Genomic DNA, 26959 nt, shown 5'->3' on the forward strand with positions numbered 1-26959 from the left:
CTCCTGCCCCCCATATTCAGGAGTTTGTTTGTTTGTTTGTTTGTTTTTGAGGGTGCAGGTTTGTGAGATTCCAGAACTGTGAGCAATTGTGAGACAATCCTAAAATTAGGATGAGACCAGTCTGGGATTATGGGAAACCAAAGTCGAGGATCCTGAGCCCGATAAATCTGAGCCGTGTGTGTGTGTGTGTGTGTGTGTGTGTGTGTGTGTGTGTGTGTAAATCAGGGTTTGATTTTGAAATGAACACTCCTAGGTTTAGGTGCATGAGCAGGGCACTAACTAAGACTTGGGTTTGTGAAGCGAACTCATGAGTTGGTGTGGCTATAGCAGCATTTGCGTTCAAGTGTGAGTGAGGCAAGTTCTTGAGTGTGAAATCTGGGGCTTGCTGGGTGAGCAGGAAGTGTATGTGCGCGCGCTTGTGTGTGCACGCGCGCATCTAGTTGGGGTTTCTACTTTCCTTGGGAAACAAGAACCTGAAGCCCGGGAAGCCCCATTAGGGTCTGGGTGAGCAAAGCAGCGACCCAGGTCCAGGAGTCCGGTGCGCGGAGCGTGCCCTGCTCCGGCCCCTGCGTGGTGTTGGCTGGCTGGCTGGCTGGGGACTGGCAGGAACGGGAGCAGCACTGCCGCCTCTGGCGCGAAGGCTCAGGCGCCTCCTCCTGCTCCAGTCACTGTGGATCGGAGCACGCTGCCGGTGGCTGCCCTTTCCGCCTCGGGGAAAGAAAACCCGCGGGTCGCTGCCTAGAAAACTAGAACCATGGCCTCCGGCCGAAGAGGCTGGGACAGCTCTCACGAAGATGATCTGCCCGTGTACCTGGCCAGGCCGGGCACCACGGACCAGGTCCCGCGGCAGAAGTACGGCGGCATGTTCTGCAATGTGGAGGGCGCTTTCGAGAGCAAGACGCTGGATTTCGATGCCCTTAGCGTGGGGCAGCGGGGAGCAAAGACTCCCCGAAGCAGCCAGGGCAGCAGCCGTGGAGCGGGAAGCCGACCTGGGCCCGAAGGAGACTCCCCGCGCAGGGGCCAAGGCCGGGAAGAGAGCCGGGAGCCCACGTCCGCATCGCCTGCGCCCGCAGGGGTGGAGATCCGGAGTGCCACAGGCAAGGAGGTTTTGCAGAACCTCGGTCCCAAGGACAAGGTAAGGAGTCCGGGACTCCTCTCCATCTGCCCTCCTTCCCTGTGCAGCCGGGGGCGCCATGGTCCAGGCACAACTTTCTTTTGCTCACTTTGCATGGGGATCTGGGACTAGGAGGAGAAAAAGAGCATCCTCCACTGAGCAGAGTGTGACCTCCTAGCCAGGACCTGGATTTGCTCATGTCCCCAATTGTGGCATCTTCCTGTGTCCGGGTTCCCCTGCCTCCCTGCTGCACCCTGGGGACATCGGTCCTGGGTGGGTGTGTCAGCCCAGCCAGCCCTGGAAGGCTGAGTGATTTCCAGTCCTCTGATCTGAGTAACCAGACACAATTGTCTTGGCCTTCTCTCTGAACCTTAAATCTCAACCGGGTCATCAGGGCAGAGGGCAAAATGGTTGTGGGAAAACGGGGTCATCTCCATAGTGCCCAGATGAAAGTACAGGATGGGTGGTCCCCCCTCTCACTCTTGGAACATCAGCTCTGTCCCTGAAACTTTTGGGTATAGAAGCACTAGACTAAACAATCAAATCTCCGTGCCTCACTTATGTCCTAAATGGACATTTCACATCTGTGTTTGTAAAGTGTGTATTTGAGCAAAAAGCTTGGCACAAGCCTGGGTGCCACAGGGATCCAGCTGTCTCTGGAAGAATATCATTGTATTTTTGAAAATAGGCGAGAGTAATAAGAGTGCACATTAAACTAGCACAAGCTGCAAGTTCCCTGCTGCCCTTACCTGAGCCCAAGCCAATTTCTTCTGTATGTATTTTTGAGAAACTTATGTCACACTGAACAGACTGAAGGCATAGCACTGAAATCCACCTTGCCCTGATTTATTTATTTTGTAGAAAACCCAGAACCGTAGTTCAGAAAATTCAGAGTCTGGGCATGGCTGGGGTATTCAAAGTTCAAACTGACGCTTTTTCAGTTGGGGCACAATAGTAATCAGATACGTCACTCTTGTCTAGATAATGGCTGCAAAATTCAGCCACATGTATTATTCTGTACTAATACTGTTATGAATAATAACCTGAAATGGAAATGTCTGCCTCAGAGCAATTATGGTTAATGCTTATCCAAGTTTTAGATGTTTTTCCATTGAAATGCAAAGAGCCAGGGAAAGGACAGCACATCTCTCTACACTGTTTGATTTTGGGAAGTTTAAAAAAACATACGAACCTTTAACTCTTGATACCACCCTGGAAAAGTGAGTCCTGTTGGAAAGTGCCAGTGGGAAATATTGTCACCGTCCTTTGAAATCCCTCAGTCTGTGATTTTGGCCTCGTCCTTAGATTATGAGATCCTCTAGGCCCTACTCAAATATTCTTCTTATGGAAAACTTCAGATCTTTTGGAAAGGCTGTAGCTGATTTGTAAACTCAAGAATGGCCCTGCCAGGATGGTGATTGCCTGTCTTCTAGTCTGAGGTGATGGGTGTTTCCACATTCCCTTCCTGACTCCCAGGGGTGGGAGAAAGGATGGAAAAGGTCAGTAGCAATTGGTGTGAGTCAGGGCCATTCCCTTTGCTGGAACACCCCTGATGTAAGCCAGATAGTATGCCTGGTTTGCAGAATTTAAGAATGGTAACTAAAGAAAAGGAGAACGTTCCTCCTTTAAACCCAGCAATTCTCTCATTTTCCTTCCTTTTGTCAACCCTATACTTTGGGCTCCTAATTGAAAAATAATAATACAACCTAAGCATCAGCAGGATTTCTAGTGCCACATGGTGATTTGTAAGTTCCGGCTTGCTGTCAGCTTCATCCAGGCCATGTTATTATGTCCAGTTTGGTAGAATCACGCTGTTAGGAGAGGCAGCATAGGTTATCTGCTTCTGCACTTGATATTTATATCCCGGAGGATAGGAGTTGTGTGTTTGGATTTATCTTTGTGACTGAAATACCTGGCACATTGGAGGTGTTCTATAAATGCTTAATACACTAAACCTCACTTTTAAATCATATATTTTGCTACCTAAAATCCCAATGATCTGTTTAAATATTGCCATTTTCAGAGTGTTCTCTCCCCCATGAAGTAACTTTTGGACAACTCACTTAAGAAACTTAAAATAAGCCTAAATCTGTCTACTGGTAGTTTTCATAAACTAGTCTTAGTTCTGACCTTTGGAAATAGAAGAAAAAATATGCTTCTTTATTCTGAAGTATTTCAATAATTTTAATCATCTGGGCTTATGTATCTGTCAGTAAAGGCTAGGCAATGCTACAGCAACAAGTGATCCCCAAATCTCCATGCCTTAAACAACAGCGGTTTATGTCTTGCTCTTGGTAGTTGGCCAGCATGGGTCAGGAAGGCAGCTCTGCTTGTCATTGCCCCTCAGAGACCCGGATGGGTGGAGGTCCACGTCTATACAATCATTTTGGGAAGAGCACGTGGCAAATTGCTCACAGACTCTTAAACTTCCACACTGAGGCCACAAACATGGGTTCTGCTCACATTTCATTGGCCAAAGCAAATCTTTAGTGTATGCCCAACTTCACAAGAACTGGGAGAGTGAAATTTCACCATGATCCTGTAAAACGGAGATTAGAAATATTTCTTAAAAATAGCTTTACCACCCTGCTCCAGATCTGCGCATGGACTGCTGGGATGAAAACTGGCTCAACCCTTACACATTCCGTGACTCTCACCATGTGCCTTGGCTTCTATGCCTCAGTTTTCCCATCTTCAAAATGTGGATAACATAATAAGTACTCAATACATACTAGTTACTATTACTCTTTGGTCTTTACTGCTCTTTATATGTTTGAAGGTAATGATACCATTCTCTCTAAAATTCTCTGTTTTACTCTCATCATTTCTAGCTTAATAGCTATTCTTGTATGAGTCTCTCTCCATTCTGATTTCATTTTCAGTTTAGACTCTATTTTGTAAGTATTCTGGCCAAAATACAGTGCCTAGAACTGAACACAGTTCTCCAGATGAGATAGAACTATGGTAGAGTGCATTAGGTTGGTTAATTTCCTTGATTTATACACAATATATGCTTCTGTAGTACCAGATCCTGCCTGCTAATTCAGTGGCCATGTCCTGCTATTGTGTCCAATTCCTTGTCATTCAAGCCTTCACAAACTTATCTGCACAAGTTCTCCATTCTATGCTGGTACAACTAGACTTAAAACACAAAGAAAAAAATATTTTATAGGATTTTGTTTTTCTCCCTGCTTTTATATTCATCATTATCTTAGCTCATCTTTCTATTACACCACAATAATTTTGAACTTTAATTCTATGATACAGCATCCCTATTCTCAGTTTTGGATCATCTGCAGGTTTGATAGTAAGTACCTCTTTTTCAGCACTTTCTAAATGCCATATATATATATATATATTATATATATTTCACCCCTTTTTCTTATAGAAATTGATTTTAAAGGTAAAGATATTAAAACTCAGGTGCTCTAAAGGGTTAGCCACAAATCACAGATAATAACTGGGGAGCCAGAATTCAAACTGATTTCTCTAATTCCAGAATCCATCCTCTGTCCAGACTGGGAAGCTGCCTCTTTATTTAAAGTCAATGGTCTGACCATTGTATCTGCTCCTGACATGTTAGAATTATGCAGGGCAAGGACTGATCCTCCTGACACACCTCTGGAAACCTTCCTCCATCTTGCCACCAGCCCATCATTCAGGACCCTTGGAGATCAGTTGTTCACCTTTGAAAACAGTTGCTGCAAAATCCTTATTCTTCCAAGTTCATCGCACAGTTATCAACAGAGATTTTTTATATCTCCATAAACTCAAAATGGGCTTTGTCTCTAGCATACTTGCTCATTAGCCCCACCATAAGAAAATGTGTTTAGTTAATTAATGAAAAAATAACAAAGGAATTAAATAATAAAAGAGTTTGGGTAGAATAAAAGATATAAAAGTATTTCTGAGTTACACTCCGAATGCCAAATTCTGGGTTTGAGATATGACTGGGTGTTCACTTTTTGGTTCTGGACCTATCTGTAAACACCTTGTTAAATTTTATAGTTAGATTGTTCTCATGATAGGCATTCATATTGCCAGAATCTTCCAGGGTTGGCTCACACAACTTTTTGTTTATAATTTTTTACAATAAGTATATAAAAAGCAATTCTATATAAAAAGTAAATATTTTCCACCATTTATCAAGATGGTTTCCAGAATGGTTCTGGCAGTGAAGAAATTACTGGAGGGAGGAAAACTATGATGTACATGTAGCCAGGAGCAAATAATGCTGCGAAGACTGTGTCATACAGTGGAAACAGAGTAATGACATTGTGATTCTTCGTGTGTATTCATGTCTGCCTGTTGGGAGCTGTGACTCACTTCTAGTTCCCTGCTTCCCACATGAGCCACTTTTGTGGAAGATGTTTCTTTCGTCAGCGAAGTCAGCAGCCGTTTAGGGTGTTGGAGGAGAGAACTTAAACAAATGCTATGTGGCTCTTAACTTTATACTATTTGTCATTTGGCTTTTGGTCCTGGACAATAAGTTTTCAAAATGATTTAGAGACATTGGCGTTCTCTTCCTTAGTCTGCATAAGGAAAAACGGCTGGCAATAGAAATCTAGGATTAGAAAGGCCTCTCTAGTCCTCCAAATCCAGACCCTGGAGTGTAAATTAATTTTACAAGGCTGCTCTGACACATGAGAGTTTGTACTTAATGCTAAAAAAAAGGGCTCTTGCTTACCTGGCCCTCAGGCCACACTTGAACCTGGGAGTATATTTACTTCCCTTAACTTGGAAGTGTTTGAAAACTTTCAGAACTTTGGGTTAATTTGACAATAGGCATTTGAGAAACATAAAAGTGTGCCTTCCAAGTAATGCTGCATTTGGCAGGGTTTCCTCAAAGTATGGACCCCGGAGACAAGGTTTTGCTGACGGCTCTTGTAAGCAAAGTGTAAGGCAGCCAGACACCGTCTGTGATGCTTCTGTCAGTGATTTCCATGACTGTTTTCCTCGTGATTCATTTCCACTGGGCCTTATCCCTTCAAGCAGTGCTTCTGTGACACAGTGGATAAAGCTCCCTGGGAACGGGAACTCTGGCCGAGGAGTTCCTGGATCGGGAAGCTCAGCCCTCTGCTTCTGAGAGGAGGAAGGAGATCCATACAGGGTTGTAAGCACTTTTTAAAAATTAAACTTCTAGGAATGTGGTGTTAAAATTTATCTGTATACCTTTAAACATTTTAGTGATTTTTAGGGAGAGAGAGAGAAACATTGATTTGTTGTTCCACTTATTTATGCCTTCATTGGTTGATTCTTGGTTGTGCCCTGACTGGGGATTGAACCTGCAACCTTGGCATATTGGGAAGATGCTCTATTCAACTGAGCACCAGCAAGGGTATATCTGCAATCTTAATATGAACTCACATGGCATTCAAAAACAGTTCTACTGGGTCAAGAAATAATGAGATGATGCAAAAAAAGCACACAAACCAGAATAACTGGATAAAGCATTAGCAGTCTCAGATTGAAGACCCCAGCTTTAACTGGCTATACCTCTTGGGCAAGTACTTCCCTTCTCTCTGAGCTTTGGTTTACTCCTTTTTGAAATGAAGGGGCTGGACCAGATGGTCACTATGGCAATGGTCTAGAAATATTTTGATTGCATACCTCTATGCCAAATTTTTTCAGCATGCTCTCTCTTTATATATATATATGTATAAGTACACACATGTGCATCTATGTAAATTACAACCACAAATAACATGTTAATATCTTGTGACCATTATACAATACAAATAAAATGTACAAATTAAAAAGGAAGAGGTATAATAAATACAAATAGAAATCTTGATTTTTTTCTTGTATCCCAGTAGGTTGTCTTGCCTATCCAATAGGGTAAAGTGCTTGTAAGTCTGTAATCTTTAGACCAAACCTATAGCAGTCATGGTTCTAATATCATAATCATTGACAGCCCTCCTAGGTTGCCTTCTTTCACTCAGTAAGATGCATGTAAGGTTCCCCCATGCCTTTTCATGATTGAGAGCTCATTTCTTTTTATCACACAGAATTATATTCCATTGTCTTGATGTACTACAGTTTATTTTGCACTCACCTACCGAAGGACATTTTGTTTCCAAGTTTTGGCAATTAGGACTAAAGGTGCTATATATATTTGCATACAGCCTTTTGTGTGGGCAGGCATTTTCAGTTCATTTGAATACATACCAAGGAGTGTGATTGCTGGGTCCTATGGTAAAAGTATGTTAAGTTTTTTAAGAAATCTGTAGACTGACTTCCAAAGTGGCTTATCATTTTACATTCCCACCAGCAATGAATGAGAGTTCCTGTTGCTCCTCATCATCACCAGTGTTTAGTGTTATCACTGTTTTGGATTTTGATCACTCTAATAGATGTGTAGTGGTACTTCACTGTTGCTTTAATTTGCAATTCCCTAAAGACAGCTAATGTGAAACACTCCTTTGTATGCTTACTCTATAACTGTATATCTTCTTTGGTCAGATGTCTGTCCACATATTTTGCCCCTTTTTAAATTAGGTTGTCTGCATTATTTCACCCATGGACTGTGCCTTTGATGTTGTATTTAAAAACTCATAGCGATACCCACATTCATGTAGGTTTTCTTCTATGCTATCTTTTATAAGTTTTATAGTTTTGTGTTTTACATTTAAGTCTGTGATCCATTTTGAGATAATTTTTGTGAAGGGTATATGATCTGTGTCTAGATTGTTTTGTTGTATATGGATGTCTGGTTGTTCCAGCAGCATTTGTTGAAAAAAATATTTTTGCTACATTGCATTGCTTTTGCTTCTTTATCAAATGTCAGTTTATTATATTTACTTGGATCTATTTCTAGACTGTATATTCTTTTCTGTTAATCTGTTTGTCTATTCTTTTGCCAATACCACATTGCCTTGATTAGCATAGCAGTACAGTAAGACTCGAACTTGGATAGTGTCAGTTTCTTTGACTTTATTACCATTAAGTATGATGTTAGCTGTAGGATTTTTGTAGATGTTCTTTATCAAATTGAGGAAGTTCCCATCTATTTTTGTTTGTTGAGGATTTTTTAATGCATTGGTGCTGGATTTTGTCAAATGTTTTTTCCTGTGTTTATTGATATGATAATGTGATTTTTCTTCTGTAGTTTGTTGATGTGATGGATTATATTAATTTTCTAATATTGAACCAGTCTTGCATACCTTAGGTAAATCTCAGTTGGTTTTGGTGTATAATTCTTTGTATACATTGCTGGATTTGATTTGCTAATTTTTTTGTTGAGAATTGTTGCACCTATGTACATGAGAGATAAAGGTCTCTAGTTTTCTTATAATGTCTGTCTGGTTTTGGTATTAAGATAATGCTGGCTTTATAATATGTGTTAAGTAATATTCCCTTTCCTTCTAGCTTCTGGAAGAGATTGTAGAGAATTTGCATAATTTCTTCCTTAGATGTTGGGAAGAGTTGACCAGTGGACCCAGTTGGGCCTGGTGCTGTCTGTTTTGGAAGATTATTCAGTATTGATTAAATTCATTTAATAGATATAGGCCTATTCAGATTGTCTGTTTCTTCTCGTGTGAGTTATGGCACATTGTGTCTTTTAAGGATTTATTCCATTTCATCTAAGTTAGCAGTTTGGGGGAGTAGAGTTGTTCATGATATTCCTCTATCATCCTTAAAATATCCACGGGATCTATAGAGATGTTTCCTCTTTTGTTTATAACATAAGTTGTTTGGGTCTTCTCTCTTTTGTTCTTGGTTATTCTAGTTGGGAGTTTATCAATTATTGATCTTTTTGAAGAACCAGATTTTGGTTTTGTTCATTTTCTTTATTGATTCTTATTTTCAATTTCATTGATTTATATCCTAATTTTTATTCTTTGTTTTATTCTGCTTATCTTGGGTTTAATTTATCTTCTCTTTCTAGTTTCCTAAGATGAAAGCTTACACAATTGATTTTAGGTCTTTCTCTCTTTTTCTAAGATATATATTCCATGTTATAAATTTCTCTCTAAGTACTATTTTAATTGTATTCCAGACTTTTTGATAAGTTGTATTTTTACTTTTATTTAGCTGTAATTGATTGAGCTATCTGTCCAGAGCAGGGACGGGAAGCACTTATAGTGCTATGATTAGGACTTAGCCTTTCGGGGAGCTTGTGGCCCTAGACTGTAGACTTGGCCATGCTTCCAGGAGTGCCTGGTCCTCAGGTGAGACAGGATGGCTGGAGGGGGCTGGGATTGTATATTTCCCTTCTCCCATGTGAAAGGTGAGAGGGGGCTGGTTTGGATTTTCCTCTCCCCCTCAGGTAGGTTAGACTCTGATAAAAGCCCTGCAGGTTAGGCTCTGGTAAAATAGTTCCTCCTGAAGGCAGGCCTTGTTAAAAAGAACAGAGTGCTGTGGTGTATTTGAACATGGTTCTGTTTTCCCTTCCTCTGCCATAAGCAAGAGGAGATTTTTCTCTGATATTCACCATGAGGACCTAGTAAAGCTCTTGGAGGTAATGGCCAGAAAACTCTGAGGACCAGCCAGTAACTGAGTTCCTTTGGAGGTTTTAGCTCTTGGAGTTGACCACACCAAGTCTCCAGCAATTATTCAACTACAGTTCAGGTTTTCCTAACCCGCTGGTTCCCATGAGAGTGTTTGCTTCTGGGTTTCTGCTCAGGTGAATTGCAATGTTTCTACATCCTCCAGCATCTCCCATTTTTGGTGCGGCCGTTTTGCCTGTGACCTCACCTTTATGCTGGATCTCAGAAGAGCTGTTGATTTGTTAGTTTGCTCAGCTTTATTACTTGTTTTTCAGGTGGAGTGGCAAAGTGTAAGCTCCTTAATGCCAGATTGGAAACCCTAAATCATCATATTTTTCTGTGCATAATGCACTTTTTTGTCCAAAGTTTTGAGGGAAAAATAAGAATGTTCATTATACATGGGTATAATGATTACATACCATGGGTATAATAACCCTACAAATAAGGTGTGCAAAACATGGGTATACAATATACACAGCAAATATATGGTATATTTTTAAATGAGTTATTATGGAACCTTAAAAGAGAATTAATGCTTTTCTAAAGCATAATTTATAGTGGCCATATAGTACTCCATTGTGGGGTATCATGTTTTTAATTACTAATTCCTTTTAATTGGATATTTATGGTTTGTTTCTGTTTTGATTTTGATTTTACTTTTCTCTTCTTTAACTTTGGTAAATAAGGAGGCGATTGACCTCTATCTAGTTAAATCTTTGTACCTATTACCATTTGACAGAGGAAAATTCCTAGAAATGACTGCATATGGTGTGGTCATTCTTGTGCTACAGGAACACTGAGCATGGGGTGGTTGGGTCCTACTGCAAACTTCGCAGGAAAGACTCAAGGCATTTAAAGCCAGGGAAGCCTTTTGTGTAAATTCTATAAGAAATTGGGGTGTAGCCTGGGGCACATTGCTCAACAGCAGGTGAGATTAAAGGCCCACAAGAACTAGGTAAGTGGGAACAAAGTAAAATACACAGGAAGTAGAAGATTTTAAATGTTAGCTGCAGATGAAAAATATAAAAAGGAAGAAAGATAAAGTTGTGAAAAGGAGTCCCACTAAAAGAACAGAATTTTCTGTACCAAAGTAGTTCACATTATATTCTCCTGGAATTTTACTTTTTGAGGAGTTTGGCAGTACAGATATGAGGTTCAAGTTGTGTTTCAGCAAAAAGTCGCACTGTACTCTTATCTCTAACCTCACCATAATGCTGCAAAGTAAATGCTAATATCTACATAGTCAGGAAGAGACACAGTCTCAGAGAGGCTACTAGGCTTTCTATAATCATACAACTAGAAACAGTGCTAGGGAATAAGCTCCAGGACTTGTCTGAGTGCTCTGTCACACCACGGTGCTGTTCTTTTTTTTTTTATGTGGTGGCAGCTAAGCTTTGACACTGAATTGAGGCCCAGCACTCAAATGAGCATGGCTGAGAGAATTATTCAAAATTAAATGTCTACTCGTGGGACTTTCTGGAGAGTGAAAGGATGGGGTTCACAGAAACAAAACAGAAAAACAGAATTTGGTCAAGTCTAAAAGGTGAACGCAGTAGCTAAAGCAGAAAACATCAGAAGCTACGAGGCCCTAGAAAGCAGCTAGGAAATAGAGAAAGGGAAGGAAGAAATGGAGAGGGACTAAGGGCAGTTGCCAAGATAAATTCCAGGTGCCTAGTGATAATTTTTACTGGGTGCTGTGGCTTGCTGGGGGCAGGGAAGTCAGCCTTATTTACATGCACCTACCAGGGCAGATAATATTCAAAGGGTGGTGACAAAGATTGGCTCGAAATCCAGGTCTCCAAGACCTTGGATCCAACACATGGCCCATTCTGAACAATCTCTATCAAGGGCAAAACCAAATGGCTCATTTTCAAGCAGCTAGACTATGTCCAAAGAAAAAAAAATGCAATGATTACTTTGAGTTGGAAATGGGTTTGGGAGGGGCTTTTTCCCTCACATATGCCTGTACCTTGTCACTTAGATAGAAATAAATGAAACCAACAAAAAGGAAAGTTGTGTGATAAATGGATACTGAGTGAAAGGGGGGGAAATACAGTTGATGAATAAAGAAGATACCTCACACAGTTAGTAGGGAAGGAAAACCCTTCAAGAGATACAGTTTTCTCTTATACACCACCAAGGGAGAGTTAGGAAGCCAGCCAGGGGTACACTTAGGAGAGTTTTTAGTGAGAATGCAGGGTGAGGAGCAGGGAGTTTGAAATGAATGTAGGAGATTTGAAATGAAGGCAGTATCTGGTAATGCATGCTATCAGCAAAGAATTTGCAATTAAAGAATGAGATGTCCCTCACTGTGTACGGGAGAGTCTATAAGCTTTTTGTATAAAGTTCCAGATAGCATTATGGACTGTAACGTGTTCTCCCAACTAGTAAACTATATTGCAAAAGCATGTATAGACAATATGTAAATGAATGGGGTGGCTCTGTGCCAATCAAACTTTATTTATAAAATCAGGTGAAGGGCTAGATTTGGCCCAAGAGCAATAGTTTGCAGGCACTGGCCTCCAATACAAAAAAAAAGAGGCACATGTGTGTGTGTGTTTGCCCAAGTGTTATAGTGGCAGAGTCCTAGCAGCTTTTCAATAGGAACAGATTCAGACATTTGAAGTAGTTATGGCAGCTATGCAAAACAATCAAAAAGACTCAATCAGAAGTACTGGCTCCTCCTTTCAGGATGTCTGAGATTGGAGGAAGAAATTAAAAATAAATACAGATCTGACAATGCAGAGGAGAACAATGCAAAAAAATACAGAGCATGCACACCTATGAAGTGAAGGCAAGTCTTTGTAAAAAACAAAGACAGGACAGGGGGAGGTTGAAGAGGATAATGTGGAAATGACAGTGGGGAAGGAATAAATAAAGGAAAGCCTAGTTGATGAGGAGGAAGGGGGTCAAGTTCAAAATGAGCTTCTGCTGTAGTGTAGGAAAGGTGAGGTGTGGAGGCAGCAAACAGCTTAGAGTTGCAAAGAGGAGAGGTGAAGGTGGGAAAGAGCAATGGGAGCTGATCAGATGAACAAGGAGAATGCTAGGCTTACTAACGCTTAAGACACCTTAAAATGTGGAGTTTGGGAGCTGAAATAATGGCTTGTCCAAAAAAAGTGTGATTAGGAGTTTTCAGGGAAAGAGTGGGTGTACTTGGGGATGTATTTATTACCTTTTGGAAGGTGTATGCTCACTGCAGGAAATATGACGTAGGGCTCAGTAATTTAGCAATTCAGCAATTCAGCTGGCACACAAGGCATGCACTGAGGGTCATTGGCTATGCATTTACACATTCATATTTTTTTCTTTTCTTTCTTGTTTAAAATTCTTTTATTATTTTTAGATGAATTTCTATAAGTTTAAGGTGTACAATTCTATAATACATCATCTGTATATTGTATGGTGTGTTTACCACCCAAGTCAAGTCTCTTTCTGTCTCCATTTATCCCCCTTTACCCTCTTCTACCTCCCCCACCCCTTTTCCCTCTGGTAGTCACCATACTATTGTCTGTGTCTATGAGGGTTTGTTTTTTTATTTTTATTTTTTTTGCTTAATCCTTTCACCTCTTTTATACAACTCCCCAAGCCCCCTCCACTCTGACACCTGTCAGTCTATTCTCTGTATCTATGAGTCTGTTACCATTTTGTTTCTTAGTTTATTTTCTTCATTAGATTTCACATAAAAGTAAAATCATATGGTATTATTACTTCTGTAACTGGCTTATTTCACTTACCATGGTGTTCTCCAGGTCCATCTGTCCTGTTGCAAAGGGTAAGATTTCCTTCTTTTTTATGGCCAAGCAGTATCCCATTGTGTACATGTGCCGCAGCTTTTTTATCCACTCATCTACTGATGGACACTTAAGCTGCTTCCAAATCTTAGGTATTGTGAGTAATGCTGCAGTGAACATAAGGGTACATATATTCTTTCGAAATAGTGTTCAGGTTTCTTCAGATATATTCATTTTTCCTTCCATCCACTCTAACACACAGGCAAACATACACACACATGTGTCTCTTGTCTGGTATTGGAGGCCAGTGCCTGTAAACTATTGCTCTTGGGCCAAATCTAGCCCATCACCTGATTTTGTAAATAAAGTTTGATTGGCACAGAGCCACCCCATTTATTTACATATTGTCTATACATGCTTTTGCAATATAGTTTACTAGTTGGGAGAACATGTTACAGTCCATAATTCCACAGCACAGTAGTGCTGTGCCAGGCACTTTTTAAAGCACTTAAATTATACATTTATTAATTTAACCGGTTCACAAAGAACCTTGGAGGGAGGAACTATTTTACAAACAAGAAAAAGAGATTAGATCACTTGCCCAGTTACACAGTTAAAGGAAAGGAGCTGAGAAGTTGGAGCTAAGACCCAATTTTTTGTTTTTCAACCTAGGGCTCATTCCATGGTCCCCACTAGCTCAAGCTCTGTGAGGGCACTTGTCACTCACTTCAGAATGTTCTCCCCCAGTATCCACCCCAGTCACACATAGCCTATTTGGGGTAAATTAGTTGACATAAACCCCTTTGCTGAATTGTATATAGAAAACAAAGGAAAGACTAGAGATTATTTATAAAAAGTCATTTGCACTATGTATTATGATAGTAAATACATAAAACAACTGATCCAGTAACAGGCTCTTATAAATAACTTATGGCACAGTCATATAAAATAGTGTAGAGACATGAAAGCCAATACCATAGAAGAAGAATGGTTTGAGAAAGTGTTGGTAATTTATTTAGCCTCTCGGCCCTCTGAAGGAAGGTAGTATCAACTCCTTGCATAGGAAACTGAGGCTAAGAGAGAGTAAATAGCCTGTGTGATCTCGAGCCAGGATTCTGTCTCTATCCCCAAACCCATGCACTCAGCCACAATAAAAAAATTAAATGAAAATTTAGCAAAATCTTAGCAGTGGTATATTTCTGAGTAGGGGGATAATGGGAAACTTGTGTTTTCTTCAATTTCTCTAGCAACATTTCCACATTCTTTACAAAGGACTTGTATTACTTTTGACATTGAATAAAGGCATTACATGCTCTGTTACAATGAAGAGAATCCTGTTCAAGTTAACTTTAAAACATAGTTGATTAAAAAAAGAGACCAAATTCTCATGGAAGAAAGTATGGGTCGCAGCACAAATAAGAAACAGAGCTGGAGAGAAACCCTCAGTGGAGGTACAGTTCTGTGGTTACTTTCTTTACCCCCTCAGAGTTTAGGAATTATTCATGTATACCAACCATTTATTTTCCCTAAATAAGCATTTCTATTTCCCAACTCCTTACAAAGTTCTTGTAATGAGCTGACAAACCACACCACATCATGCACTTGTATCCTGGTCTCATGTGATGTGGTGGAGATGTGAAGCATTCAGTTAGGTAAGTTATACTCCTCAATTCTCTAACCTCTATCTACAATTATACCTTCTCCTTAATTTAATTTAATTTTATTATTTTATTTTGTTTTATTTATTATTGAAGTATAATTGACATATGCCTTATGTTAGTTTCAGCTGTACAACCTAATGATTCAATATTTGTATATATTAGCCCTGGCTGGTGTAGCTCAGTGGATTGAGCGCAGGCCTGTGAACCAGAGGATCGCGGTTCAATTCCCCAGTCAGGGCACATGCCTGGGTTGCAAGCCAGTTCCCTGCAGGACAGTTCCCAGCAGGGGACACACTAGAGGCAACCATACATTGATGTTTCTCTCCCTCTCTCCTTCCCCTCTAAAGGTAAATAAATAAATAAATAAATAAATAAATAAATAATAAATATTTAAAAATATATATTTGTATATATTGAGAATTGATCACCGCAGTAAGTCTAGTAAACATCCATCACTATACATAGCTATAGAATTGTTTCTTTTGATGATAAATTTTAAGGTCTACAACCTTAGCAACTTTCAAATTTGTAATACAATATTATTAGCTATAGTCACTATGCTACATATCACATCTGGGACTTATTTATTTTATGACTGGAAGTTTATACACTTTGACCCACTGCACCCATTTCACCCACTCCACTCCCTGTCCCTCCTTCTGGCAACCACCAGTTTGTTTTCTGTACCTACAAGCTTGTCTTTTTGTTTTGTAATGCCACCAATGAGTGAGATTCTCATTTCTGAATATTGCCAGGAAGCCCTTGCTTGGGGCTTGTATAGTCTACCAGCTTCTATTGTTAACATAAGAACAATAGTACTTTGTTACTGTGTTTACTGTTGATGGGAATAACATTGTGAAAACAAGTCATTATCTCTAAGGACTTAAATTGTTGATATTTAATTCCAAATTTCCCCTTTCAAGTCCTGTCTCTATAGTCAATCAGCAGTGGTGCAGCTCCACAGTAGCTGTAATGTTGTCATAATTTCCATAGAAACCTTCTGTAAAGCTGCAAACACAGGATTACACCCTCCCTGCAGGCTGAGGCAGGAAGGCCAGATGGGCTCTGAAGGGGGAGAGGACCTCAGTGAGACATAAATCACTTGATGCCGGGTGAAGGTGGGGGAATACAATGGAAGGGGGAGGGGAGGAAGCCACTTTAGGAGGAAGATTGGTTTGGCACAGTCTTTGCCACAGGGTAAAATTCCCAAATGCAGCAGCCAGCAGTGCCTGCTCCCTTCCAAGGCCACTGTCTGGGCTGGTTACTTGCTTGGACACTGATGCTAATGGGGCTGGGTTGCTCACTACATTGGTCATCAGCCACAGACGGACATAAGGTCCTGGTCAGCGGCCGAGTGTCTGAAGACAGGGACAGAAAGGCACACATAATGCCATCCCCGTGTACCAGGCTGGACACGAGAGTACAATAGTCTCCACCTTATCTGCAGTTTCAGTTGCCACAATTTCAGTTCAGGTCAACTGTAGTCTGAAAATATTAAGTAGAAAATTTCAGAAATCCAGAATTCTTCCTTTTTAGACTATGTGTGCTGTCCACAGTTGCATGATGAAATTTCCCACCATCTAGCTCCATCCTTCCTGGGAGGTGAATCACCCCTTGTCCTGCATGTCCACACTGAATGTACTACTCCTTTGTTACTTGGTACTAGTTTGGGATATCAGATCAGTTATTAGGGAGAGTAAAGGACCATATTCACCTAACTTTTATTACAGTATATTGTTATAATTGTTCCATTTTATTTTTAGTTATTGTTTTTAATCTCTTACTGTGCCTATTTTTTAATTTTTTTATTGTTGACACTATTAAATATGTCCCCCTCCCCCTGACCCTTTGCCCATCTTCACCCAGCCCCCATTCCTTCCCCTGGCCTTCACTACACTGTTGTCTGTGTCCATGGGCTATGCATATATATTCTTTAGCTAATCCCTTCACATTTTTTTATCCAGTCTCTCTACCCCTTCCCTAATTTATAAATTAAACTTTATCATAGGCAAGTATGTATAGGAAAAAAACATAGTATACACAGGATTCCATACTAGCTATTTCAGGCATCCACTAGGGGACTTAGAATATAGTCCCGTGGATATGGGGGGGACCTCTGTGTCTTCAGTCCTTTGTAGTGTCCCTGAGAGGAAGATATGATTATTCTCATTTTACAGAAGAGGTACCTGGATTGCTGTCAGGCTTTTTCTGCCTCAGATCTCAGCTTCATCTTGAGAGTTCCCTGGGTTCTCAAAGTCAAGTGAGGTATATCTTTCTGCTTTCTAGTAAGTACACTTCTGTTTGGCATGTATCATTCTGCAGTATAGATTCTTCTTTATCTCTTTCCCACTAGCCTGGTAGTCTTTTGAGGGCATTTTCCTTAGTACCTAACACAGTGGTTGACTTATAGTAGGTGTTCAATACATATTTTTGAATGAATAAAAGAATAAATAAGAAATTCTTAGTAACTTATTCAAAATCGATCTTTTTCACAATTTTATCCCTGGGTATACAATTGACCCTCAATGAATATTTGAGTGAAATAGTGAATGAGTGAACATCAACTAGCTCATTACCTAGTGTATCAGGGAGTTGTGCCAAGCTTTTCTGACTTCAGGCACTGTGTTGCATTAGCTGGTGGGAAAGATCATTGTCACGTCTAGCCATCAATTCAAAGTGCATTGCTTCCTAGTAGCGGTATGGTGCTGTCTGCTTTGTGAAGTACATCTCATTATGTAACAGCTCCCACAATTATCTGAGGCTGCCCCCAGCCTGGTGGAAAAAACATTTGTCTGAAAATGAGGAGAACAAAAGTGAGAACTGGTTCTCTTGCCCATTGTGTAAATTTGGTCACATCCCTTTATCTCAGCTTCTTCATCTTTAAAACAAAGATTTAGTAGAGTTAAATCTGAGGTATTCTAGGAGCATACATTCTCTTAAAAAAAAACAAAGTAGCCTTATACATAGCCCCAATAAAAGTGGAGTTTCTTTTATAGAGATCTTCCCCACCTGTCCCTTCATGTGCCCCACTGTACTCTTGGTGGGCTCTGAGGAAGCTCAGTGGACAAAGTCCCTGGTAAACACAGTTTGGAATCCACTAAAATAGATTATATTTAGGGTCCCTTTGGTTCTAAAGTTCAAGAATCTAGAAATAAGAACATGGAGACATGCAAATTATGCAGCCAGTCCTGGGCTAATGGCATGTGCCACCTACCCTTACAAGTGGGCATCTTGAAGGAGAGGAATGGGCATGGCATTTGGGGTCATGATTTCTGATTTTGGAACCCAGAACCACCACTTTCCCAAAGGGTATTACCATTGAGCAAGCCAGTTCACTTCTCTTAACCAGTCCCCTCACCTCTAATTTGGGGCAAGTATCCTTTTGCAATTGGGTTTTATGCGACTCATAGTAACTATCGTTTCCTATGCCATTTGTTGGGAGATGCAACACACCCTGGGCTTTGAATATTCCTGCATGTTCTTGCTGGTTATTATCCCCAAAATGCAAGGCCCTGACTTTTCTTTACCTGGGTTATTTCTCATGGTTATGTTTTCAGTGTGCAAGCTTGACAGATGAGGTAACATTTCTCACAGACAGAGGGTCAGCTTACTTCAGCATACTGTAGAAATAATGACCCCCCCAAGCACTGTGTTCTCCAATAGTACAATCCACTGTGTGTGTGGGCATCTCTGCTGGGCCCTTTGCCTCATTCCTGTGAGACTTGGGAAGCATGAGCAATTGGTGGAAACCAACATGAAACTCTGGCTCCTGGTTTTGTCATGAGTGGTGAAGTCATTTGTCTCTGACCCAGAAGTCTCCTGTCAGCATCTGTGAAATAGTAACAAGCTAACTTGTTAGGTTAGAAGTAGGATAAAATCTCAGACCCTACTCAGTTCTTACAATAAAACATATTATATTGCATTAAGTAAATGATCACAACAGCTACTTGAAGTAGGTATTTCTAGTAACCAGATTCTATAGATGACAAAACTAAGTTTCAACAAGGTTCAATAATGTGCCAGAGTTCACACAGCTACTGTGTGGGGACAAACTAATGTCTGCCTCACACCAAAGGTTATATACCCTTATATTTCCTTTCTGAATCAAATGAAGTAATGGCTATGAAATCCCTTTTATGTTATTTTTAATGCAAATATAATTATATTTGATCCTTAAGAAATTGGTTCATTTCAACATACGTGTATTAATTACCTGCTGTGGCCCTAGCCCCTGCCCCACAGTGAATAAATCTGCCTATTTAAGCTTCAGTGATAAACCTGAAGCTTAAATCAGAGTTTAGTCATTTCCATGCTGTTTATTAGCTGTGACATTGGACACAATATTCAGCATCTTTGTATGAGTTCACATTCAGTCATAAAAACAGACACCATCCTAGGTACCATATTTTGCCATGTATAGTGTTCATTTTTTGCCCAAATTTTTTAGGGAAAAATAAGAATGTGAATTATACATGGATATAATGATTCTATACTATGGGTATAATAATGGGTATAATAATCCAGTGTATAGTGAACATAAAAACATGGGTATGCAGTGTACATGGGAGCACATTATGCATGGCAAAGTATAGTACTTTGGGGAGAGGGGTTTAATATAGAGAATTGAGTATGTACTGAGAGAGCAAAATAAGAACATAGAGGTAAATCTAGAGATATTAACTAGAGGAAGCAGCAACCATCCAAGGCTGAGTGAACCAAGAGAGAGGGGTGCTAGAATGGAGGTGCCTAGAGGGGCTACCTTGCATTTAGGTTGGTGCCTAAAGTTCTACCTGGCTGTTCCTGATGCTCTTGAGAAGGTGTGGCAAAACTGGGAATGGAAGTGTCCAAAGAAGCTGGAGTCTGAAGACTACAGGAGGGATGCTGTAGAACAGGGAAGCAGGAAGGAAGGCTCTCTTTTCTCCACTCTCTGCCTTTTATTTGCAGAACTTAATAGGAAACTAGCCAGTTAAGGATACTGGGTTATGTAATTTGCAGAGTTCCGGCTGAGTAGAGGTTAGAGAGTATAGAATATAGAAGATGGGCTTGAAGCTGAAATAATAGGTGAGTAAGAGGAATAATTGCTGTTCCTAGGTCCCATGTCTGGAATGTGGGGATGATGTCTATCTCATTATATTCTTTTGGCTAATTAAATGAAATAACCACTCAGTTGCTTGATACTGGTTGCAAGTTTCTAATAAATAGAAGCTTTTATTATTCTTATTATGCTAAGCTTGCTTTCTGTATAATCTTCTGCCTTTGCCTGTTTTCCAGTGGGACTTGGGTGTTAATGCTTTCTTCAGGGATTATGAGGCCATCTGGGAAGCTAGTTTTACTAAACCCCATATGGAGAACAGGCTTCATAACCCTGCACTTGCCCTTGTGAGTCAAGACGGGAACCCTCTCCTTAGAGATGTTTAATTAGATGGTTGTCAGAATGATGTTGGTGGATGGATGGGGTCTGTGGTTGCTCTGATGTGGACCCTCAGTTTCTTTCATTTGTCATACTGCTTCCTCTATTTCCCCAAAGAAAGACCCCCTAGTCATTCACTTTTCTCTCCTTTCATGTCCTCATCAGACAAGACAAAATGCCCTTCACTGAGTCAGCAAGATTTGTGCTACCTAACAGCTGTTCAGTGCTCTGAAGCTTCACGCTAAAGTACCTGCTAAGAATATGCAGCGAACTGGAGTTTCAGCAGCACAGCCAGCTAACTAAGGATTTAGATTGTGGAGTAGAAACAACCAGGGTTCAAATCTCCAGTGTTTTATAAGACCTTGGATAAGTAGCCTCTTTGAACCTCAGTTTTCTTATTTGTAAAATGAGCATGGTAATTGTATGTACATCATAGGGTTGTTGGAAAACTAATAGCAGATAATTCCAGGAAAGCCCTAAATCCAGCATGCTTCACATTTCATAACCATGCAGTACACAATAACTACTATTACTGCCTGTCAGCACTACATTTTTGTTTTGTTTTATGAACTCCTGAAATACTCAGAGTTGAATTTGTGGGATTATTTATCCCACAAATGTTTATTGGTCACTCATTAGGTTCCAGATACTGTGCAAAGAGCCAGCAAATCATAAATGAGCACAATGCAACCCTGACCTAGTGAAAATAGAATAGAGTTTCTGCCAACGTGCTAACAGTATGGGAGGTGGGGGTGGGGGCATGGAGGTTGGCCACATTCACATACTCACAGTACAGTGTGATGGGTGTTACAGTAGTATTACAAAGAGCCACAGGGGTTCAGAGGTAGATAAAGAGCTGAACCCAGACCTGTGGGACACAGAAGTCTTCCCAAGACCTCAATGCACAGTTGAGTTGGGCTGTCAGGATAGGTATGGTGATGAAAGTGTGTGCTGCTGTGTGTGCACACATGTGTGGTGGGGGATTGGGTTTGTGGTGGTGATGGTGGCAGGTGGGTGTTTCCAGGCAGAGGATCTATAAAACAGAAAGCACGGCATGCTTAGGAACCCAAAATCCTGTAGAGAAAGAGGGCAAAAGTTGGGCAAAGGTTAAAGATGGAGAGGTCAGCCAGGGCCAGATTATGCAGAACCTTGCAGAGCATGCGCAGGCTCACCAACGCAGGAGCCCTCTTGCATTCTGTTGGCTATGTCTTTCTTTCCAAAGGTGCCATCTGCTCCTCAGGCCCCAACTCTTAATGTATTATGGCATTCGTCTAACTAGTAATCAGTTGTCTCCTTTTTCATAATGACAAGCCTGATTTTGTTGAGGGTGGCAGTATGCCCAGATTGAAAACCTCCATTTTCCCACCTCCTTTACAGATAAAGTCACATGTGACTAAGTGACTATTCGAATAGACACAGATGTATAAGTCCTGGAGGTGCAAAGAGAATAAAAATGCAGAGTATGTTTCAAGATCTGTGAAACCCCTCTAACAGACCAATAAATACAAAGAGAATGTTAAAAGCTTTGAGAGATGTGTTATCTTAGGCAGTGGATAACCCAGGATAAATCCTTTATTGAAAAGCATTTTTATAAGAGCAATGAGTAGAAAAAGAGCAAAAAATGATGGTAGGACACAGAGACATGAATTCTGTAGCATACTGCATAGACAGAATGCAGGGTACTGCATACTGGTCCTAGCTCTCAAAAATCTAATTGCGATTCTGAATGAACGATTAACTATCACATAATACAATTTTCTAGGAAAATGGAAACAAAGTCTTTAATGCAGTGCTGTTATGAAGATGAAATGAAATATGGGATGATAGTAATGCTAGCTTATGTTCATTGAGTGTTTCCTGTATTCCAGGCACTGTTTTAAGCAACTTACATATATCTTTTCATTAAAATACAAAACACTGTTATAATCTATGAGTGCTACCTTCTGATAAGTAAGTGAAATGAGAAAGAGAGGTTAAATAACTTGCCCAATGTCAGAATGCCTCTGGTAGGAGGAATCAGGGTTAGAATCCTTTTCAACTGACTCCAGAGTCAGAGTCTCATCATGTGGTAGAGATTTTGAAAAAAACATGTTACATGGAAAGGGAAGATTATTATCATGTCCACACGTGCCTTGCATGGATTACTGAGAACAAAAATGAATAAAATATGCTAAACACTAACCCAGTATTGGATCGGTGTTTTATATTTCTATAAAGGCCTTCAAAATCTGATGTGGTTTCAGAATAAAGATTCCTTTGTAAGTAGTCTTTTTTTCTTCTCTCTGCCTGCCTTTAACTTCTTTTTTAGTTGTTTTTTGAGTTCTGCAATTTTAGTAAAGATTTAGGCATACTTGTTTTTCCATTTCTGAATTCAACATACTTTTCGAATCTGAAGATTCACATCTTTCAACAATTTGGGACATGTCTTAGCCATCATCACTATGGTATTGCCTCTCTCCATCCCCTCTCCTTTCCTATCTTCAGTTCCCATTAACTTCATGGTGCACCATCTGACTAATGTTCTGCTCTCATCTTCTCTCTATCGTATTTCCCATTTCTTTCCATTCTTTGCCACAATTAGAGTTATTTGATTATATTTCCACTCCAGTTCACAAATTCTCTCTTCAGCAGTATTTAATTTTCTGTTTAACTGTCCATGAAGTGTTTAATTTCATTGACCACTTTTTTCATTTCCAGAAGGTATATGCCTATCTCCTCTTTTAAAATCTGTGTTTTTCTGTTTTGATAGTGTCTTATTCTGTTTTTGTATTTAAACCTTATTTGTACTGCTAATTTTGTCAATTTAAACACACTGATTTTATTTTATCTCTGATTCTCTTTTATTATATGAAGTTTGGAGATGACTGAGTGTACTTATTGTATCTGCTAAATCTTGCTCAGGAAGATTATTTTCTTATGTGTTTGTAATTTCTAATTATGAGCTCATATTAGATAATGTGGTTTTCAGAAAGAATTCAATGAGCCTGAGCCTCGAGTGTCTCTTACAAGTGGTTTTACTTTTGCCAGATACCCCATTGCTATCTTTGACTGTGTTTAATGTTGATATCTCACTTCAGGGATTCCTAGTGGTTTAAAATAAAATCCAAGCCTATGTGGGGTCCTCCCGTCACTAGGAACTCTGCAGAGACCCACCCTGCAATGCCCTGTCAGGAGCATGGGCCAAAGCCAACAAGTTCCACACTATAACCCTTCATTCAAAAGATTTTCCTACTTGATTTTCTTCACAGAAGGACCAACATTTATGGATGGGGGGTGTCTCTGTTTCAACCCTGCCTGCTTTAGGGTGGACCACAGGGTCTCATTTCTTGTCCTCTCTGGAGCTTTAAAATCCTAGCCAAAATGAGCAAATTCCCATAACACAGCCAAAGTTTCAGCTCTCCTGCTTGCTTCTGTTTTCAATGCCCTTGTTTTTTCCCCTAATTATGCATTTATGTATTTTGTGTTGGAAGAGCTAAATTATGTAATCTACCATATTGCCCTGCTCATCACTCTGGATTATCAATTATCTTGTAGTCATAAAAAATTGTCCTCTGGATAACTAGAAGTTCAGGTTAATTTAAATAAAATCAGTTCTTTGTTGTCATTTTTGACTAGGTAATTGAAGGACTAATTGGCATTAGGGTTTAGTTTCCCATGTAAAATTATAAGTTAATTCATATTCTTTCTTTAATTTTAAATTTCAGAATGAGGTTAATGACTATGTGTAGCTACAGGATTGAATTCCAGGTCTAGCTCTACAACTTACTTGCTATGTGAGTTTGGTGAAGAAACATGAAATCTTTGTGGCTCATTTCCCTTACTGAATAAAATGCCACAGTAATAGTATCAACCTTGGCATGTTGTTATGAAAATTAAGTAATATGTGTATAACTTTTGGAAAAGTTCCTGGGCAGATAGCACTTCACAATTTTACTCTTGTTTTTTATTATTACTGTTATTATCTGTAGATGCCTTATAATAATCATACATTCATTTCTGAGGGTATGTTTATTGGGGCTAGTTTGTATTCTTGCTCTTAACCTAAAAAAATAACTTCAGATTTTTTCACTATAGTTTCTCCCTCTAGTCTAAAACCTTGAAGAACATTTTCAGGAGTTTGAGTCATCTTCCTCATTACCGTAACATGTTAAGACAATTCTTTACCTGGAACTACTCCTATAGTTTCTAATTGCTTGGATTTTTCCCCTTTTCCCCCTAAGGTATTTTTTACTCATTCTTAAACTTAACCTTATATTTATAAATAGCTTTAAGGCTCTGCTTTTCTCTGTTCTTTCAAGGCATTCTTTCCATTCCCTTGAATAATTTTCCATTTTGAGCGATTTTTTTTGTGATTTCAATCTTTCTGCCAAGTCTTTAAGCCACAATGATCAAGTTGTGTCAATTTTAAGACAGGTCTTAAAAATTATATACATGCCAGCTTTTGTGTCTGGTACCCTCTTCAAAGCTCCTCTTGGCTCTCTTTTGAAATAGCATTATTTTAACTTTTTGTTTTGAAGTGATTATAAGCTTATAGGAAGTTGCAAATATAGTACATAGAGTTTTTTGAATGCTTCACTCAACTTTCATTAATAGGCACATCTTATGTGACAATTGCACAATGTCAAAAGCAGAAAGGTAACACTGGTATAATAATGTTAGCTAGATAGCAGGGCCTTACCCAGATTTCAACAATTTTTATATTCACTTATGTATGAGTGTGTATGCATGTGTGTATTTCTTTGAAGTATCATCCCAGGCATATTTATATAACTGCCATTACAACCCAAAAGCATTGTCATTTTGAGATTACTGTATAAGTGGGATCATACAGTATATTACTTCATGAAATTATTTTTGTTTGTTAAACATAATCCTCTTAAGATCTATCCTACGTTTTCATCTATCAGTGGTTTGACCCTTCTTATTACTGAGCAGTATTGCCTTGTGTGGATGCACCAGACTTGTTATCCATTCACCTACTGAAGAACATTTAGGTAGTTTCCACTTTGAGCTATTATTACAAACAGAAGGGCTATGAACATTCTTGTTTATGTTTTTTGTAGGAATGTAAGTTTTTATTTCTTTTGGATAAATGCCCAAGAATGTAATTTCAAGGTTACATGAATAGTTAGTGTGTGTTTAGTCTTATAGGAAACTGCCCAACTATTTCCCGAAGTAGCTCTACCAATTTAAATTCTAACCAACAGTCTATGAAGAAGTGATATTTTTTATATAATTTCTCCTTTAAGAAATCTAAAATTTTTTAAATTCAGATTTAAAAAATAAAAGATACCATGGCTGGTATGGCTCAGTGGATTGAGCACCAGCCTGCGAACCAAAGGATTGCCAGTTCAATTCCCAGTCAGGGCACATGCCTGGGTTGCAGGCCAGTTCCCAGCAGGAAATGCATGAGAGGCAACCACACATTGATGTTTCTCTCCCTCTTTCTCCCTCCCTTCCTCTCTAAAACAAATAAATAAAATTAAAAATAAATAAATAAAAGACTTTTCTGGTGATAAAGCATTCTACACTTAGATGTGGTGATGTTTGCACAACTCGGTGAATATACTAAACAACATTGATTTGGAATTTTATGGTATGTGATTTATATCTCAATGAAGATGGTAACCACAACTATAACAAGAAGGGATCTAATTTTATTACAAAAATCTTGTTTCTTCACTAAACATTTCTAATATTTATTAAGAATTTAGATGGGGCAGGCATTACATATAATGCTTATCTTGATACATCTAATAATTAGCATGTCATTTAACCATTTGCAACTTCCTCATCCTTTTCTGTAAGTGGGAATGTGTAGGCAAATTACCTTTCTTTGAGGGGATTGAATGGAATAATGCATATAAAGCATTTAGAATGATGCCTGCCCAATATCATTATCCTTATTATTAAATTCATAAGGAGACATTTTCCTCTTAGTAGTTCAAAATTGCCTGGTAATAGTGTTATGAGAAAGTGAGCTACATGTATTATTAAAAGATGACAGACTTTGCCATTGTATTTATGGAGGACAAGGGAAGCAGCTGACATTGATCACCTGCTGTGCACCAGACACTGTATTTATTATCCACCAGTTTCCTCATCTAATCTAAAAAACTTTTCCGTAACAGATATAGGACCATTCCCATTATATGGAAGAAGAAACAAAATCAAAATGTTAATAAAATTTCCCAGTTTCCTAAAGCAAGTATTTGATATAGCCAAGGATAGAAAACCAGGTCTGTGTCCCAAGTTCTTGCTTTCGTACTTCCATGGATGAAAGGAATGGATACAAATTAGACTTTTCTTCAAGCACTGCAACTAACTTAGGGCAGTGATTTTCCACTGGTGTGCTGCAAGATTTTTTAAAACATGCAATACCTGACTATTTATTCAGGAGCACTGGCCTTTTTCCTCTTAGATTGTCAAATTTTTAAAAATGACAACAGCCAACACAACAATAGCTGTCCAATGTGAATGAATCAAGATTATACCTATTTTTTGTCAGATTGGCAAATTATTTTTTGGTGTGCCACGGAATTTCAGTAATTAGT

General features: G+C 39.4%; 1 protein-coding gene across 1 annotated transcript in view; it reads left to right on the forward strand.

Annotated features, from left to right (window-relative positions):
- The first annotated feature begins 456 nt into the window (after positions 1–456).
- The window catches only part of DPYSL3 (dihydropyrimidinase like 3), a 107486-nt gene continuing 80983 nt past the window's right edge, over positions 457–26959 (forward strand). Inside the window, exon 1 of the mRNA XM_037161895.2 lies at positions 457–1135. Coding sequence (XP_037017790.1) covers positions 755–1135 — 381 coding nt within the window. The 5' untranslated portion in view covers positions 457–754. The remainder of the gene's footprint in view (positions 1136–26959) is intronic.

The sequence above is a fragment of the Artibeus jamaicensis genome, unplaced genomic scaffold (assembly GCF_021234435.1).
Source record: "Artibeus jamaicensis isolate MK-2021 breed Jamaican fruit bat unplaced genomic scaffold, CSHL_Jam_final contig_432, whole genome shotgun sequence".
NCBI classification, from domain to species: domain Eukaryota; kingdom Metazoa; phylum Chordata; class Mammalia; order Chiroptera; family Phyllostomidae; genus Artibeus; species Artibeus jamaicensis.